Source organism: Falco rusticolus, chromosome 4 (assembly GCF_015220075.1).
Source record: "Falco rusticolus isolate bFalRus1 chromosome 4, bFalRus1.pri, whole genome shotgun sequence".
NCBI classification, from domain to species: Eukaryota; Metazoa; Chordata; class Aves; order Falconiformes; family Falconidae; genus Falco; species Falco rusticolus.
The window spans coordinates 111,947,409-111,966,237 of record NC_051190.1 but is presented as its reverse complement, the minus strand read 5'-3'; the positions used below and the strand labels follow the sequence as shown (position 1 = coordinate 111,966,237).

The following is an 18,829-nucleotide window of genomic DNA, read 5'->3' as shown; positions in this document are numbered from 1 at the left end:
GTGACAAAGTTCTGCAGGTTGTTCCTTTGCTTAACTTTATTTCTTTTATTTACTCCTTGTTAGCTTTTTAACCTCCTGGAGTCACATAGAGCTATGATACTTCTGAGTTTCCGAAATCCCCGCTGCCAAGCTCCATCGCATTTCGGGCAACAGTGGTTGAAATACAAGTATATCCTCTATTATTGGCCAAACGTAATTACAGCAATCAAGCTAAACATTTGAACTTGCACAAAATATCGTGCCTTAATTTTTCATTCTGACCAAGAAAAGTCACTGAACCCTTGCTTAGTGAAGAGAACAACTTGTGTGTTATTGATGTACCTGTAATTCAATCCGGGTATGTCAGGGGAAGTTCTTCTTACGTACAATTCTGAAGCACTAAGATACAGTTCTGTAGGGAGGTTCTACATTTAAAATTTCAAATACATTTCTAATTTTTTAAAACTGCAATTTAAACTGTGGGCAGCAGTATGTCTAACTATATGCCAAAAAAAAATAATAATCTATATTCACACCTTTTGTATGAGTTGAGAACCCTGTTAAGAGCAGTGAAATTGTTCACAGCTTTTAACATGCGACGTTTCTTCTCAGTACGTGTTGAAAAAGGCATTGGGCTTATGTGGCACGAGCAGAATTATTGTACAACTTAATGCTTCTATTACAATCTGTCATTTATATCTTGTTAGAAGAGTTCTAATAGTATAATCAGTTGTATCTGCTTTCCTCCAGCACAATTCTCTCTGTTCCTTTTCCATTTCCTTCCTGTTCAGTCTAAACACTGTCAAAATAGGTGTCTGTGGATTTTTTTTTCTTTTTCCATTTAAGAAATGGAAGCTAAAATCTGATGAGGTGCCTTCTTCCAGCTCTTTTTCCCAGTGCCTTTGTTGTCCCAGTATAGTAAACAGTATAAAGTAGAAAAAAACCCACTTCCTTGCACTTCTGTACAGGAGTTGGTGACTGACACAGAAAAGCCAAAAACGTGATGGAAGCTACAACCAAGCCAGAGGTGTATGAAAATTTTGAAGCTTTACAGCACAGGTAAAATTTCCAGTATGGTTATGAGTTGTTCTAAAGCGTAGTTCTGGAAGTCAGGAAATGAGAGCTGTCAGCTCATATTTGCTTTTTGTTTAGCTGTGAGATCTGATGGTATTTCTGTCATTTGTTTCTATTTGGCATATTGGATTTTTGCTGCTTTTTAGATGATTGATTACATTTGAGGCATTGATGACTTTTGAGGTTCACTATTCATGTATTGCATCATGTAAAATTGTCAAAGGGCTTAAAAATGTGTTCAATTTGTATTAAATTCATTTTCTCCCCATCCGCAACCTGGGAGCTGGGAGTCTTTCTTTCATGCTTACAGCTTTCTTTGCTTTCATGTGTACAGCAAAGGTTCTGCGTCAACACACTTAAAGGTCTGCCTTGAACTTCCCACTGATGTTCACTCTGCCTGCCTGTACAGGCAGCAATGTTTGGAGTCACAGCCTGTTTCTCCATGGAAAAAGTTGTAACAGGAAGTTAAAAACCACCCAAAACACAAACCTATTTTTTTGAGATGTCACTTTTGTTATGAGAAATACCAAGCAAATAGCTGAAGTGCATCAGTCACGCAAATTAATGTGTGTTTTTCCTTTCCAGATAGGCATGTACTTGAGTATTTTGATTCTTAATACTTTTTGTGTCAATACCAGCATTTGTTCTCATGTTTGTTATCCTTCATACATAATGTATGTGCATCTTTAAAAAAGTGGTTACTTTGCTGTCCCATTAGACTGGTTTCTCAAGTAAGGAATTCTGTTCTTGTCCCTTATTTTCTAAGGCTGGACTCTTTGGAAAGTTGAAGGGGAGTTTCCACTTAGCCAAACTTACCTTTTCAGGGACCTTTCGGGCACAATTCCATTCTCTTGGGTTCCTTGGTCTGAGTAAGTAAAAAGAACATGTTCCCTTTTGGTTTCTGGAAAGGAAACACGTAAGGCTTGCTATCTTCTCTGTTCCTTACAGCCATATTCATCATTATTATTTTAAATCAAAAGTGAATTATATTGGTCTAGTTTACTGTTTGGTCTGATTTTTTACATAACTGGGAGGGTATTTTTGGCTTTGGGGTGATTAAAGGCTAATGTCATTAAAACCCATCTTATTTTCAGACTTTCCCTTTGTGAAAAAGCTCTGGCTGAATAGCTAGAAACCAAGCACATAGCTTTTCCTCACTTTTATTTTGTTTCTTCAGCAGATGTGCTAGACATCCTTTCAAAAGGGACATGGCCAAAACAGGTGAGCCTCTTTTTGTATTAATGTACTTCATTTTGTCTACAGAAAGGCAAGTTTTCCAGCTGTGTTAGGCGATAGTATCATAGAACTGCACCTTTGTTTCTGAGTGTTCATTTGCTTTGCAAATAGGAACATTTTGTGTAAGGAAGGTAGTAAATGTTTGCCACCCAGCTAGGTCAAGTACAAGGTGTTCAGCAAGGGAGAGATGAAACCATCATTCTGAGAAGTGTTACAAATCCTGTGCTGTCTCTTGCTGGAAATTTAGCCGCATGCAATTTGCAGTTGTTTGGATTTTTGGATTGTAGGTTTGCAGGAATTAGAAATGGAAAAGGTCAGTGAGATCATCAAGTCTATTCTTCTGGCACGGACTGATTGAATTTCAGGCATGCTATGCATAGTGGTGATAAGTAAGGCTGAAAGATCTATGGTCTCTGTTAGGCTGTTACCGACTGAGCGGCTGACCATTGAACGAGGAATGTTTTTGTAGCTACCCTTCTGTTTTGCCCCCTTGAACAATGATCTGCTAGGTTTTGTGACACTTTGAGACCAATTTGTATAAAAGCGCAGGCACTTTGATGTATTTCAGAAGCTTTATACTATGTTATCTACATGCCAGATGATACTCCTGGCCTCACTGACTATCCAGCCACAGCCATTAATTCTCTTGAGTGCTAGTGTTACTGGTGTGTCTCGGGAAAAGCCTTTTTTGAAGGGAAGTGACGTGTAACAGAAGAACGGATACTTTCCAAGAGGATGAGGGACTTGTGAGGCTTGAACAACACCGAGTCTTCTCAGACATGATTGTAGACTCCCATAGCTTCTTCACGTAACTAAATCTCAGTCATTTGTTTCGCCTGCTCGTTGCTATACGCTACATGTAAAAAGAGCAGCCAAACAAACCTTCTATTGTAGTTGTCAGGCTCAGCATGCTGGTGGATGGACGGTGATCTTCAGACTCCATGGCCTTTGGAGAGGTGTGTGGTAACACACGGCATTTAGACCTGAATCAACAATTTGTTAAATAAGCATTAGCCATAATTAATAACAATTTCAAGACTTTTCAGTTTTATACCAAGCCATCTTTGGCCTTCAGACTCTTCTAACAACCGACAACAGCACAAATAACTCTACTGACTGTATCTGTGACCATTTTCCCCCAGCTTTTCCCATAAAAACCTCTGTGTAGTGATTGTGCAACGGTCAGGTAGTGTTGCCGTGTCAGTCTGCACCCTAAGGGAGATCAGAAGGACCCTTCTTATTTCTTTGATTGGCATAAGTGTTCTAATACTGTGGGGGGGAAATGGGGTTTACTTTGTTTATTGTCTTTAAAACTTAAATGCTTCAGTGCATTTCCTTGCTAAGGTCAATTGAAACACCGTGTGCTGAAAACATTAGAATAAGAAACACAGTTGTAAGATTAGTGCAAAGACTTCACCTTATCCAGTTAGTTGCCAAGAAATAGGTTAAACTTTGTTGAACCACCAAATCTTACTGTGTATAGCAAATGTTAGCATGGTAGTCATCCACTTTAATAGAGATATGTATTAGTGTGATTAACACAAATCTAAGGTAAATTGTTTCCTTATACACCTGGTATTTTGGGGTACAGGTAGCCCATTGTCTTGCCAAACTTTTTACAGTGTTGCTGGTCTTAAATTTCAGGAGAATATAGCAGAATGTATAAATGTTTCCCTCGAGGTGTACAGCAGAGAAAAGGAGTTTGTTCTGTTCCATGAGTGTGGATGCAGTGGCCAGGTATGTTATATGAAATTTCCTTCACAGATGTTGCACTCTTTGGGATGTAGATTAAATAGACCATTTCAATGGCATGAACTGCTGCTTTAAAAATGTCAGTTTATAAAAAATAATAATTGAAAAACCTTACAACTATTTTTTCCAAATTTCAAAGCATTTTCTGGCCCAAAACTGTGTAATAAACTAATAATTTATCAAATTGTCTACCTGCTCCTTGTATGTGATGATTTTGGTGGGTTTTTTTAAAAGAAGTGTAGAAAGTTAAGTGTTTAGGAGAAATGCAAAAAAAAAAAAAAAATGTCCTAAAAGCCACAGAACTGATGAAGTCTATGGTTGACTGTTGCATTTCTCATACCTCCTCTCTTCTTCTGCCCTTTGATTTCATCTTCCATTATACTTTCAGATGCCTTGCTCTCTTATCCTTTAGCACACACCTCTGCAGACCTCCAGCTCCCTCCTGCATCCCCTGTCAGCTGAGCAGGGTTTTAGCTGGTTTGGAGTCTCCCATTTGCTAATTGGCCAGCCACTGTGTGTGCTAACTGGGTACTGGCAGGTCAGAAAGAGCAGATCAGCAGCTTCTGAGACAATAACTCATTGTTCTCGGAACAGTGCTGAATGGATAAGCATTCACATTGCATAAAATCAATGTTGCATGTGGTTCTAATGATTGATTGTCTCAGCAGGGAGGCCCCAGACTGAATGGGCAAATGTATGCAGCTTGCCTCTTGGAGATAGTTTCTCCAAGATACAGCTACGTTTGAGTGCAGAAACATAGGAAAGCATATTGTCTGTGTTTACTCCGTGTCTGTGAACAGAAAACCTTCAGACTTTCATATTTGGAGCTCTAAGACAGTATGCCTGTGTGTCCAAGTCAAGTGAATGTGGAAAACAAAACAACGTCTGATGTCTGGGGGGCTGGGGAGGGCTCCTCTGAGCTAAACCCTACTGAAGGGGCCGGCAGTCGGAGAGGGAAAGTGGAAGAAAACAACCCACTCTCACTTTAAGTTTGTAAGCAATGTTGATGTAAAGAAAATCCTTTGTGAAGATTAATGAGACGAGACTCTTGTATTGTTAGTATAAAATGTACCATTTATGTTACCTGCACAAATTTATGCGTGTTTGGGGTTTTGTCCTCAAAAAGTGGAGTCTTGGTTGCAACACCTCAAGGAAATGGTATGTAAACCAGGGTGCCTCTGCATCATGGAGGCCATAGCGGCCTGTGAAGGGAAGCAGAGGGAACAGTGGCGTTTTGGTCTACCCAGCCCAGGTGGCACTTACTGGTTCACAAACCTGGTGGGTTTCAGGTGTAGAAATGCCATTTGTCAGGCTGGACGAGGGCTTGGCATCAGCCCTGGAGGACTGCCACAAGAAGCGGGTCTGAATATTTTCTTTTTGTTTAATTCGGCGCAAGTAAATACATGTGAAAATGGTCTCATTAAAAAGAAAGGAGTGGCATTTTTAATAATTTTAATCCTGTAGTAAATGAAGTGCTATTAGCATCTACCAAAAAAAAAAAAAATGCTTTTTACTTCCATTTCTGTTATCTCATGGGCGGTTTTGTCACTTATTAATTTCTGGGTTTTCTGTGGGATTATTCTGAACCGGGCTGAAAGGTAAAAGCAAAAATACTGCCAAACATCACTCATGATAGCGTGGCAAGAATAAAGTATGCAACCAGTATGTATACAAATACCCATATATTTGCCTAAGGAAGCCAAAACTGTTGGGCTTGTTTGTGTCAAACTGAACAGTTTACTTCTAATATTATTAGGTTTAGTCCCACTTCAGAAGGGTACCTTCTGCCATTTGATTTTTGTTTTGCCCTTGTTTACCTCCACCTTCTCTTCAATATTTGCTTTTTGAAAATTTTAAGTCGCTTTGGTTTTCTTTTCCAACCTAGAAAAATCTGCCAAAGGGACATGCAAAATTGGAAAGAGACCTCAAAGTGGGGGTGGAAATCTGATAAAGGTGTCTAAGGTTATCCCCGTAATAGAGAAGGTGGATAAAGATTAATCTTTGTTTGCTGTTTCTCATAATACAAGAGCTAACAGGCACTACCTGAAGCTATTAGGTAGCAGACTTCAAACAAAAGAAACATTCCATACTGTGTACGGTTTTAAATGCAGAACTTCTGGCTACAGAATGACAGATGTATAAATAAAAAGGTGAAGTAAAGGGTTAGCCAAATTTCAGTCTAGTTCATGACTATTAAATATTTTGATAAAAGAGCTAGCATGGTTTTTAGGGGGTTTGGTTTTGTTGGGTTGGATTTTTTTGTTTGTTTAGTAACTTTGGGCTGATGTATTTGTGGTATATTGTGCCGTGTGTTCCCAGGATACCCAGCTCCAGGGCTTTTTATGTTCTTTTTGGGGTGGTTTGTTTTTAAACAATCTCTGCGAGCTTCTGTGGAAGGCAGGGACTGGTCCATGGTGAACCTCTGCGTGGTCCACTCGGGCTGTTCCTGTGGTCACTTTGCCAGCAGAGCAGAGCGCGCTGTCCTACGCTGCTGCTGCTCCCCGCTGGGGTGACCTGTGGTGGGGACCTTGGACTGGTTCTGCGGTACAGAGTGGACAAGGAAAGATTATCTGGACCTCTCTGCAGATAGCAGCTCACTGCCGTAAAGGAGGAGAGCTTTGGGTGTGTTTAAAGGAAGATGCCAGAGATATTTCAGGATATTTGATAATTTCAGTCAGAATGTTGCTGTTGGTATATCCTTCATGATATGATAGAGAAAAATCGGAAACGTGGTGAAATTGCCTGCTGGTTTTATTTTTGTAGGCATTTTCAGAATCTGTTAGGGCTTAGAATGTGATTATCAAGTAACATTTGCATGGGGTATTACCTTCTGAGCCTTAAACTCTCAGTAAAAACAGCACTCGTAGGTGGTTTTGTGTTTTATATAAATTAATGCAGAAAGTGTAGGGTTTAAGGTCTCACTAATTCTCCCTCCCATTTTAAAGCCATAGTGTATTAAAAAATGTACAAGCATCATTGTCTCACAGCAGCTACCCAGTAAATAGTGGTTTTCTATTAAAGTTAGTTGTGTTTGCCTCCTTAAATTACATGCAGTAGCTGTGTATGGATTTTTTTCTTATTAGTATGAAACCTGAAAAATTCCTTAGAGTCTTTCTACTATGTAACTCTGTATAATCATTCGTACCTTACTTTGTGATCTTTCCTTCGTTGCTTTGCCTATTTTTAAAACATAAGTCACTGATCTTTCCTACAGTCTGTTTTCAGTTTGTCAATAAATGTTCTCATGCAACTAGTAAAATTTATAAAGAGGCTGTTGCATATCACTATGGAGATTGTAGCCACAAAATTTACACTTCATGCACATCATCTTATCCATCTATTCCTCCTACCCTGTCTAGCTGACCACCTTCAGTATTTGTGCTCAGCTGGATTGTTGTTTTGGAGGTGGTTCAGATGTGTTTAAACCAGGATTTCTTCTGGCATCTCATGTTTAGTATCAGTAAATCTGTACATACAAGCCAGTTTTGGTGGTGATTTAATTCATGATGTAGGCAGAACTAATTTCTAGTGGCAATAACGGTGGATGGTACTGGGATCTGTCTGGACTTGGAGGTTACCTAAATCTTTTCAGGTCACTCGGCTAAGTGCTGCCCGGAGAAATTTCCCTGGGTGATCAACAGAAAATCATGTTTGTGCCATAGATCTTCATGCTAGAGATGTATTAGCAAGCTGTGTAGCTCAGAAGGTGTATGTTTGGTCAGGTATATTGTGCATGCATAGTTGTTGCGGTTTTTATGGGTATTAATAGTACTTAAGCCAAGTTTGGATCTGCACGTGGGCAGCAGGATGCTGGAGGTGGAGTAGGTATAGTCATGAAGACAGCCTGCTTCAGATCTGTGTGCCGTGCCTGCGTTTTTATGGGCTACTGCCTTCTGAATATAAAAGTCACCTGAAAAAAAAAAAAGTCAGGTGTCAACTTTTACTTTACTTCTGGGAACCTTTCAAACTTGTAGCAGGTTTTCTGTGAGCAGCAAGATACTTCCTTAACTTTCAGATCACAAAACCGAGTGCAGGCAATGCTTGGGCATTCTGAGGATTTTTCTCAAACGTCTTTACTTATTTTGCCTTCGGTCGTTCACAGCGTGTTTTCCTCTCCCCGTAGAGGCATGCATGTGCATCTATAGAGCAAGGCACTCCTCTCCTGTGGTGACTCTGCAAGTGCATACAATTGCAGTTTTGACTGTTTATTTAACCCAGAGTGCTCAGCCTGTGTGTAACTGGGTGCAGGTAGAACCGAGGCGGCTGGCACGTGCTACTGGGGTGAATGCACAGGGCGGTTCATGGATGGGCACTGAAGCAGGGAAGAATCTCGTTTTCCTGGTGACCACACAGGCCTCAGAAAGAAAACAGGTTTCTAAGATGGCATTAAGACAAGAAGAAACAAGGCTTGAGGAGTAAAATGAAACTCAGTCTGGGCGAAGTAACGTCTGCTGTCATGCAAAGACTGCGTTGTTTGTAAGGAGAGGTCTTGGCTTTGGAAGCGACCAAGTGTTCTGCTGTAACAGCTCTATTAAAAAGATCTTCTGTTACACTTGCATCTGTATAAAAACACAAATGCCTCGAGGTGCATCTAATTCTTTATAATTGGTTGTAGTAGTTGTTAGTCACAAGTGGCTAGGCATGAGGTGTGAGACTTACTGATGACAGCTGTAGCTTTCGTGATAGGTCATGTTTCTTTTATCTGAATAGCTCCTACCTGGTGTAATGGCTCTGCGATGGCCTTTGAGGTCACCAATTCCCACGCTTTCGCTTGGCTGTCACAGCTATGCCACAGATGGGACAATGCCCAGAAACATTTTTGCCAACATTTACGATGCTCAGTTTCATACTTTTACGAGAACTTGAGGAAATACCCCTCGGCTAGTTATTACACCTTTGACTGACAGGTAATGACTGTTGCTAATAACAGTGTCTGCTTTATTGGTTTCACTGAATAAAAAGTTAAATGTTTTATAGAAATTCAGTGTTCTTTCATACCTCGTATGTATTTTATAAGGTTATTAAGACAATATCTTTGAGCATGTGTATGCATGTAGGTGTGCATACTTAAGTAATGGTATGATTTTAATGTCTATTACTTTTAAAATAACTGAAATATTTCTTGCATAACTTCATGTTTATATTCCATGTCTAGTCTGAAGAAGAATATGTGTGATCTATACTAAGGTTAATCAGGAGTTTTCAGCAAAATTTTTTTTGTGTGTGTGTAAAGTCCAAACAAGTACTTTTTTTTTCCTGGAGATGTTTTGGCTCCAGAAGGGAATTTCTTGTCAACGTCGGTGATCCAAAGATGCGCCTAGCAACCCTGGCTGGCTTAGTGCTTACTGACCCTCAGCAGGAGGGGACAGTTCTGGGGCTCAAGTCCTTGAAACAGGCAAAGCAGCAGCTACAGCCTCCTGATTCCTGTCCTGTGTGGCCACTGATAAGATAATCCTTCTTGCTAAAAAATGTTGACGTAGCTGGTTTTCATATCTGAAATAAGTGTTTTCCAGGTAGTGTCACATCATGATTTTGCATGAATAAGGTAAATTTGTGGTTTAGGACATTAAATTATGATGAGAGGAGAGTCTCAGAATAAATCACCCATGAAACCTCCTGCCATTGTACGTGTCCCTAGCAATGCTAACAATCACGTTTCTGATGTTACGGTGGTACGTTACTGTAACCCAGTCTCCCCGCCTCACAGTGAGCGGTGCTCCTGCAGAACCAGCTGGCACAGGTAGAACAGAGACCACCACAGATCAGGGCCATGCCCTTGGGGTGATGGCATATGTCTCCTACTGTTCTGAGCAGATGGATTACAAGGTGAGATGTTCTACTAAGCAGTGTGGAAGTTGTTGTTTGGTTTCTTTTTGTTATGACACACATTGGAAATTGTCACTTTCAAGAAAAAACATCAAAACTTCCACTTTTGATTTTAGTCTGTAGGGAATATCTAAAAAAGGTTTGGTCCAGACAGGAGCTTAAGGGGATGCTTTGATGAATTCCATTGCATCTCAGTGGAAGTTCTGTTAGTGGTGGCAGTACAGGTAAATTCTATTTGTGATGCTATTAGGAACAAGAAAAAGAAGTGATTATTTTAGCAGTACTTCTTTATTGTCCTTTGCAGGCTTAAATACTAAACCAGTAAAATCTTCTTCCCAAAGTTCCTCTGCAACCCTTTATAAATGCGGTGAGAGAGTAGATGGTAACACTACATCACCTGTGTAATATACTACCTTACAATAACTTTCTCTTCAAAATGTAGCAGTAAAAGCGAGTGAACTACAGGAATTCAATTAAAGCTTTGCAGTGGAAACTCTGATACTGTTCAAGTCCCACCATGTGAAATCATTGCATCATGTGGGTGAGAAGTTTGGCAGGATCCAGCTTTGCAAGAAAGAGACTCCCAGGAGTTCCAGGGTTTCTTGGTGCTTTTGAGGCATGCCTTGTGTTTCCCCTGTCCCATGTTCTCCTTCCTCCGCTTCCTTTACTCAGTGCTGTCTTCTGGCCTTTTCAAATGCACCAAATCCCTACCAGTCTCATTTATTCTACATTTCAAATGATAATTCCTCCTATTGACATACTTCACCCATATGCATTCTTTGTTGCTCAGTCCAGTCTTTCAGTCTTTTCCTTTTAAGTTCAGTGCTGGCCGGAGGAGCCACAGATCACTAAACACTGTTGCCCGCCAAGGTAGTGCCTCTGTTTGCTCAGCTCTGGTAAACTTCCCTAGGTATTTGCTTTTGGCCATCGTGAGAGATGGGATCCAAGCCCAGATGCACCCTTGTCATCTGACCCTGATGGCTGGCCTTGTATGATGCAGTTGTTCACATCTAATGCGACTGTAAAGTTTTTCTGAGCGTTATCTTTCTTGTAACAGATGTTTTTATTCTTTGGTGAAAACACTAGATGGAAGTCGTCAGCTGGAAGATTTATTAGCATGAACCCAGGATATGCAGGTCGGACAGAATTATCTGAAAACCTCAGAGTTCTGTTCAGGCAAGCATGCTATAGTATACTTTTATTGTATACTAATATATCAAGTCTACATCTAGAGTACATATCCCACCTAATGTTACTCATCTTGCTGTGCCATGAAATGCAGTTTCTTTTTGCGTCAGAATTTCTGTGAAAAAAAAAAAAATCAATATTTGCGTTGTACCTGCCTGTACACCGTAATGGCAGGGGAGATCAAATGAAAATCTTGCCTTTTTTAAATCTAAAAAATTTAAGGTACCTGTGAACACATAGAATGTGCCTAAAATACGTGCAAGAATATTCACAGTTTTGTGGTAAACGGGAATCCTCACAGCTGGCTTAACCTAGCAAAATGACCATTTGACAAGCCTGTAGCTATCACAGCCTTCCAAGGGTGCGGGCATGCAAGTGTTCGTAGATGTTTCATAACTACCAGTTGAAAATGAAACCGCATACTTCAACCTAGTAAGATACTCAATATGTAATTGTTGAGAAGCTGTGAAAAGTATAGTGCACAGCATAAAAAATCATATACTTTTGGACACTGTAGGACAGTCCATTATCTTTTTCTTGAAGTACATACTTATACTTTATATCTTAACATTAATATTTCAAGGAAGAAAGTTTTGAATTTGAAAGATCTGTATTTTGCCTGCCGTGCGCGGTGAGTTTGTATCAAAGTGGTGTTTCAGAGAGTGAATTAATTCCACAAGCGGTTACTCTGGCATGATGGGTGGTAAAATGATGCCAATTTATCCTGACAAAGTGTTGGAGATGCACTGTGGACTACGTGGTAATGGTCTTTGACTTAAATGGTGCAGGGCTTGCTTGAAAAAAAAGTTGTCACTTGAAATCCTTGCTCTTGCATGAACACTTTTCACTGATTTAATCAAAACTTGAGAAAAAAAAGATTCTGTGATTCCATTTCTCAACATATTGAAGTTCAATGGGGCAAGCCAGGCATTGCCGGGCTGTCTGGGGAGGCGCAGGTATAGACATGCTGTCTGGGATCTGCTGCTCTGAGCAGTAAATCCCTTTGGTTTTTAAAAGATAGAAACTTAGAGCAGAACCAGGCATCACTGTTGCTTCTGTGAGCAAGTTGAAACACAGGTACTACTTTCTTCTGTATTAAAAATACATCAAGGTTTTGGTGTATTTGATTATTTCTGCTTTAGCCATGGAATTCCTGACACCCATACTCCTTCGTGATTTTACTGTGGGAAGACACACAGTCTGATAAAGTTAGAAAGCTGTTTTCTCAGGCACACCTCATCCCCTCGCCAGCCAAGTGTCCTGCTTCAGATTGTTGGCTGGGGCAACAGCAGCAATGAGCTTTCTTGTTCTTTGAGCCTAAATTGCAACCATTTGTAACAAGCAGTAAGTAACGTCTGTTTATAGGGAGGAGGTTAGGATTTGAATTCGCGTGCCTCTGCAAAGACTGTTGCTGAATAAGACTGTATTAGTTGGGTCTTAGCAAACATTGGAGGGAGACCCTGAGAGGTGCATCCCGCTTCCCCTTAAGTTCTTTTTTTAATATTTCACAACTTAGCTATTGCTTTGTGAAGTCTTGTCGTCAATTGCCATCTAAGAACTCTTCAAGGCAAAGCAGGGTTGGTACGCACCAAAGCTGTCGGGCAGCCCCTCGGTTCAGAACTTGCTCAGAGGAGGATGGGGTGGCGGGGAGCCCATCCGCCCGTGTCGGTGCGGCGTGGCTGCCACCCGTTCTGCTTTCTGGCGGTCACCTGCTCTGGCGGCCACGTCTTCAGCAACCAGCTAGGCGTGGAATTTGAGAAAAAAGCAGGAGGCATCACTCTGTGTTGCTACCAGGCATTTTCTCTGTCAGTGGACTACAAGAGGATGGAAAATGTATGTGATTTATTTTTGTTAGTTTCATTAGTTTTGTTGTTCCTTTTTTTTATTTGGGAAGAAAAAAGGAAGGGATATGAAATAATATTAATTAACAATTTCTCTACTGAAAGATAAAGTTGAATTACTGCTTTATTTGATGTGCTCTCTGTTCTGGTTTCCTTTTGGTCTTGGTTGCTTTTTTTAAATTTTCAAAATATACTCGCTACATAGAGCTGAAGTGTTACCTTGACTTGGTTGTCATGTAAAATAAAAAGCCTTTGGAATTAACCTGTGAATTGCTGTGTTCGGGACTCTGGAGTACAGCCCTGCAGCAGATGTCGGCAGTAGCTCTTAGCCATCGTACAGCACACGGGAAAGGCAGGAGGTGACTGGTAAAGCATTGACTCCACATGTTTGCCACCTAATAAAATCTAACAAGGGAGAGAAGATCTATTAAATACTACTAGCTTGATATTTCTTGTGCAAGCAGTTATTGTATTTGTAAGAAGGGTATTGGTTATGGTAGGTAGAAGAGCATATAATTTTTTATAATTAACTGCAATGCATATAGCAGCCTCTGTTTGGGCTTATGAAGAAATGCTTCTTAGGGAACAGTTTCCTTTAATATTGTTCAACAGAAGGGTGCTTACCCTTTTTCTTGACTGTATGTTACTGATTTCTGTCAGAAATATACTGCTGGACTAAACCACTGGTCTTCATTTTGTCATATTTAAGTATGAATGGGGAACAAAAGAAATCTTTGTATTTGTCAGTAGTAAGAAAAGTGCTCTGAGGCACAAGTTTGCTGGTTTGTAACTGACCTGAACATAAAATTCAAGATCTCTTCTCTGCTACTATGTAACTTAAGTAGTGATTTTTAATGAGGGAATTGTTTAGCCTTTGCATTGCTGCTTTGTGTTACTTTTTGAATTGGAGATTTTTCGGGTATCGTTAAAATGGCTGTGGCTTTATTCTAAAAGTTTGAACTAACAGTTATATTTAATAAAAGAAACAAACAGCAAAATCTCCCAAACCAACCATAGCTTCATGTAAAAGCATTAAAGCCTTCCAAAGATCGAAGTCCTTTAAAAAACGATGGCGTTTTAGCAGTGGCATGGCACTGCACTTGACATGCAGACCCAGTACAGCTGCCGACGGTGTCCTCTGGTCGGTGGTGGCAAGTGACGCTGCTGCAGACTGTGCCTGCGCCAAGGTTGGGTAGTACCTGTCCTACAAGCCCTGTGTTGCTCAGCTGCCTTCTTTGTGTGCAGCAATGTTACTGAATACTAACAATCAACAGTGCCTAATTAGCTCCTTTTTACTTTGAAATAAGGTACTTGTTAGCTTTGACTGGCACTCTTAATTGTGACTCTCTTGAGCTCTGTTTTTAAAAATGTTTGCACACATCAGTCATTTGATTTAAGTGACTTACCCTTACCATGTTTAAATACTAATCTGTGTATTTGGATTATGGGGTTTGTTTTCTTCCTTGGACCCTGTGCCACAGGTATCCCTGATGTTGAATTGATCTCTGAAATTATGTTGGTTGCTGGAGGGTTTATTGACGCGTGTCTGTTAGCCAGGAAGTTTATTGTGTACACTCTCTGCAGGGAACTTTCTGAATCAGTGAGCATCTCTTTGGGCTTATGGGTTTGATAAGTGTTAGTTAACACATACTCGTGAAGGCTGGATGTTTTATGATAATAATTTTTTTTTAATGTACGTGGTCTTATCTTTCATTTTGAAGGCACTTTAAATCATATGTCCATCCTTATTAAATTGATACAAATTTACAAGAAAGCGCCCTTCCCTCTGATCTTGGGACATTGGTAGTGCGTTAATTCTGCATTAAACAATTGTATATTACTGCTTCATACCTGGGATGGCTGAACTACATGGTACTGTTGTGTAATACCTGTATTTCTTATAAAACTATCTGTTAGAGAAGACAAAAACCTTATAGCAAAGTAGGAAATCTTCTGAAAAACAAATAATGTGTTCTATTTCGGTGAATATTCCTCTAAACTTTCCCCAGTAAATACAGTGGAGATATGTTTGAAAAATAGAAATAAAGCATTGCTAAATAATTATTCTACTGGAAATAATTAATATTCAGAATAGTTATCTTTAAAATGTCCAACTTGTAAAACTTGGAAGGCTTATAATTCCTTCCCTGTATATGTGCTATTTACTCATTTCAAACTGTATAAACTTTCACAAGACTTTCTTAATATTCATTTTATTAGTGGAACAAGATCTTGGAGAACGTTTCAACCTTAAGATGTAAACTCTAACAAGTAGGGCCATCATGAAAGCAAAAGCAACTGTTTTCACACCTGCATAATTTTGAAATTATCTCTCAGTGCCAATTTTTCCTGACACAATCTTGCAATGTACCTAGAGAGAATTATTTTAAACATCATATCTCTTAAGATATTGTCTGCTTTACTAGAACAAGGATTCCTCAACTCTAACGATTACTTTGTCCTGGAGTCATTTTCTGAATTCAGGAAAATCATTTATAGCATTGTTTGCCGCTTCAATATTATTAATAGTAATAATAACAACATAATTTGAAGGTAGAATGTTCTTGTTTGTTTACTTTTAAAATCCTACTTGTTTTACTTTTAATGGAAATGGGAGAAATCAAATCCCTTTGACAAAAATTGTGGGCTGCTGCAGAAAATGTACAGCAATTCAGAGAGCTCTGAAAATAATGGTCCAGTGTTGGGGCTTTCAGGACTTTCAACATACCTTTGGGGCATGAGGTTCCTAGGCTATGAAAACTCCTTCAGAACAGGGTTGTCAGGGCTTCCAGTGCTTATGCTGTGAAGGAAGGGACTTGTGGTCCTGTCATACCATGGCAAATAGTCTGGATGTCTTAAAGTCCTTGTACACTGGATAATCAGCACAGCAGGCTGGTGTAAAGATGCATAGCTTGCTCTTCAACAGCCCATCAGACAGCAAACCAATAAAAAATTTGGTAAAAAAAAATAATAAAATGAAATCTTTCCTAAATCTAAGCAAAAGCCCAGCATATTCCTAAATTTCCTATTTTCCTAATCGGCTCTATGTTTAACTTCTTTGCCTAGGTGTACCATTTCTAAAATGTGGAGATTCGTTTTCATTGCAGACACTCAGCATCTTTAGTACCTTAGAAAATAATGGCCATTTTTCTTACTGATGATGAACTGTTCTGATGTTGAAAATGGCTTCTTATTTTTAATTCTTTGTGATCTGTTTAGTGCATTTGATTCACAATTATAGTGTCACTGTCATGGAAGAGGATAGTAATGTGTCAACTTTAAAAATTGTATATTGTTAAATTGTGAGTTTGCTACTGTTTTGGTGGCGTTTTTTTCCTTTTTTTCTTTTTTCTTTTTTGTTTGGATGATAATACTAAGTAGGCTGTGTTTATATTGAAGTTTTAGGTGTGGTTGCAGCAAATGTTCTCAAATCCTGCCTGACTGGTGGTCAGTTTGGGTGCTGACAGCAGGGTGGTTACACCCCCAGAGAGATTTTTGGAAGGGAGGGGTGGTGTGCACACCCCGAGGAAACTGTAGAACATCACAAGGGGAGTGATGCATGCTGAGGTGGAGAGATGGTGGCTGTGTAACTCCTGGCTGCAGCAGCACAGAGGTCAGGGAGGAGCTGGTTATCCATACTTAGCCAGCTGCCCTTATAGTAGCCGGTCCCACTGCTGGTTATGCCGGAATTAACCCTCTGGTATCTCTGTGAGCTGCAAGAACACATTGAAGCGTAGGTGCAACCTTACGTTTAGAGAGCTGTAACCTCATGACAGACCGCTTCAAATTGCAAAATGTTTTATTGGGGTGCTGTTCAAATTGTTTAAATCTCAAAAGTGGTTCAAACTCCTCCTATTTGTGTGTTACCAAAGAAGGAGGGGGAAAGAGGTGAGCTCTTACACAGCTCTGGAAAAAGGAGGAAGAGGGACTGAAGAGCGTACGTGTGATGGAAAACTTGTGCCTTCTGTGTTGGATATCTGCCTTCCCACCGACAGGGCCTGGTCGAGGTTACGGGCTTTTTCTCTGCCCTTCACTGACCAAATGTTTCTAGGCTTTTCTTCTAGGCTGACTTCGCTGTTTCTTTCTTCCTTTAACGTTGGTGTTGGAGCTGGGTGCAAAATATATTTGTAGTCTGTCCAGTCTTCTCTTTTGGAAACAGAGAAGCATTGCTAGCATCAAGTCAAGTTAGGAGAAGCTTGGCAGCCTTTTGCTTGCCTTGTTTCATCATAGAGGTATAGTTGCAATGAATACAATAATACTTGATGGTGCAAATGTTATCATTTAAAAATAAGGAATGAAGTGGTAGAATACGAAAAAATAGATAGATATATACATTTCGCCCTGTTTTGTTGTTTCTTTACTGGTCTAAAGCCAGTGCAAGACGACAAGGGAATAAAAAAAGTGTCATTTTACTCTATGTGTAAACTGAATGTTTTCTCTGTAAACACTACCACTTTTATTTTCTGTGCTAACATGACTAGTTAAAATGTTTTCACAGGACCATTGTGAGCAGGGACTTTGTGCTTCAAGTCAGTTTTGGTAGTTGCCGGCTCACTGAAACGAGGAGACAAGAACAGACCTGAAGGTCAGGTAAAATCTTCGTTTAAAGCATCTAAGGAGGTGCATCTGGTGTTTTGCCTTTGAATAAAAACAGAATCTTAAAAAGAGAAGGATTTAATGCTCTCGTGAATTGTAGTTTACTATCCTTTTCCCGGTGCTTTTGCAAGCCTGAAGAGACTTCAGTTGCTTAAAATAGTGACAGGTGATATATCCTGAGTTTCACGGGTCTGATCAGTGACCTGTTTCCAGCTCTGGATGTTCCGAGGAAGAGGAACCTGAAATTTGAACAGATGGTTAAACAATCTACCCTGGAGCTTCACTCTCAGCCTGAACAGAGCTTTATTCTCGAAGTAAAAGAATTCATTGCCTTTAATTACTCCCCTTAAGAATTTCAATCAAAATAATTGCAAATGGGTTGTATTAGACATGAAGGTTATTTTTGAGTATGTTACAGTATTGATAAGGTGTCCTCAGTGTCTCGGTATTTCAAAGGCATTTTGTTATGGCAGTAATACTCCTCAGTATGATAAATATGCCCGTAAGGAAACGTATCCTGTTCAAAAAAGCTGTCTACAGTGACAAACATGTTTGTTTATGTTCAGTACCCAGCATTTGTACTTGGTAGCAAATTAATCATTGGTGATTATTTATAGGGAGGAAAAAAGAGTAAGGGAGCAAAAACATATAAATCAGAAAGCATGGCTTTGGAATGTGCACGGCTACATATGAATTTTGTGTGTTCTGGTATTTCCATATAGTATACTGCACATTGTGCTTATGCGCATTAAAAACATGCATGTACATGTATGTATGCATGTATAGTTAAAAGGATTAGTAGTCAATAAGCTAAATTTAAACACTAGATTTAGTTTGAATTACAGACAGGTTGAAAAGGTGGAACAGAAATGCCGGTTTAGTATCCGGACCAAATAAAAGGTGTGCCTGTTAGCACTACTAGAAAGTATATTCCCACCCTCCTTCAAGGAACATCCACATTTGCTGTATGCGACAGCACACTCCTTACCTTTGTTAAGGTATATTGGAAACTGAAATAACTGGGTTAGTTAAATGTGACTGATCTCAGGATTTATAAAGGATTTTCTGCTCTTCTCTTACCTTGTTCCGTTATCCTGACAGAATGGTGAAAGACAACATGCTATACCTTGGGGCATTATGAACTTTGCAATCAGCCTGCTAACTTTGATTCGTGCTAACTGGGTGAATCCGAAGATGAGCGCTGAGGAACATGGGCGTGTTCCTGTTCGACTTTAGAAAATCAGTGTGGATGCTCTTTGCTAAGACAGAAATCTGTAAGCAGCCAAGCCATTTTTGTTCTGTGGCTCACAGAACTATTTCTTTGGAAGAAATGTATT

General features: G+C 39.7%; 1 protein-coding gene across 1 annotated transcript in view; it reads left to right on the top strand.

The window, feature by feature from the left end:
• DNAH11 (dynein axonemal heavy chain 11) overlaps nt 1-18,829 on the top strand; it is a 132,407-nt gene that overhangs the window by 11,262 nt on the left and 102,316 nt on the right. The window contains 15 exon segments of the mRNA XM_037383857.1: nt 967-1,038; nt 2,148-2,274; nt 3,934-4,026; nt 6,168-6,177; nt 7,648-7,689; nt 7,692-7,747; nt 8,790-8,857; nt 8,859-8,946; nt 9,709-9,867; nt 9,984-10,132; nt 10,927-11,042; nt 14,363-14,496; nt 17,427-17,497; nt 17,624-17,669; nt 17,672-17,806. Of these exon segments, the coding sequence (XP_037239754.1) occupies nt 967-1,038; nt 2,148-2,274; nt 3,934-4,026; nt 6,168-6,177; nt 7,648-7,689; nt 7,692-7,747; nt 8,790-8,857; nt 8,859-8,946; nt 9,709-9,867; nt 9,984-10,132; nt 10,927-11,042; nt 14,363-14,496; nt 17,427-17,497; nt 17,624-17,669; nt 17,672-17,806 (1,366 nt within the window).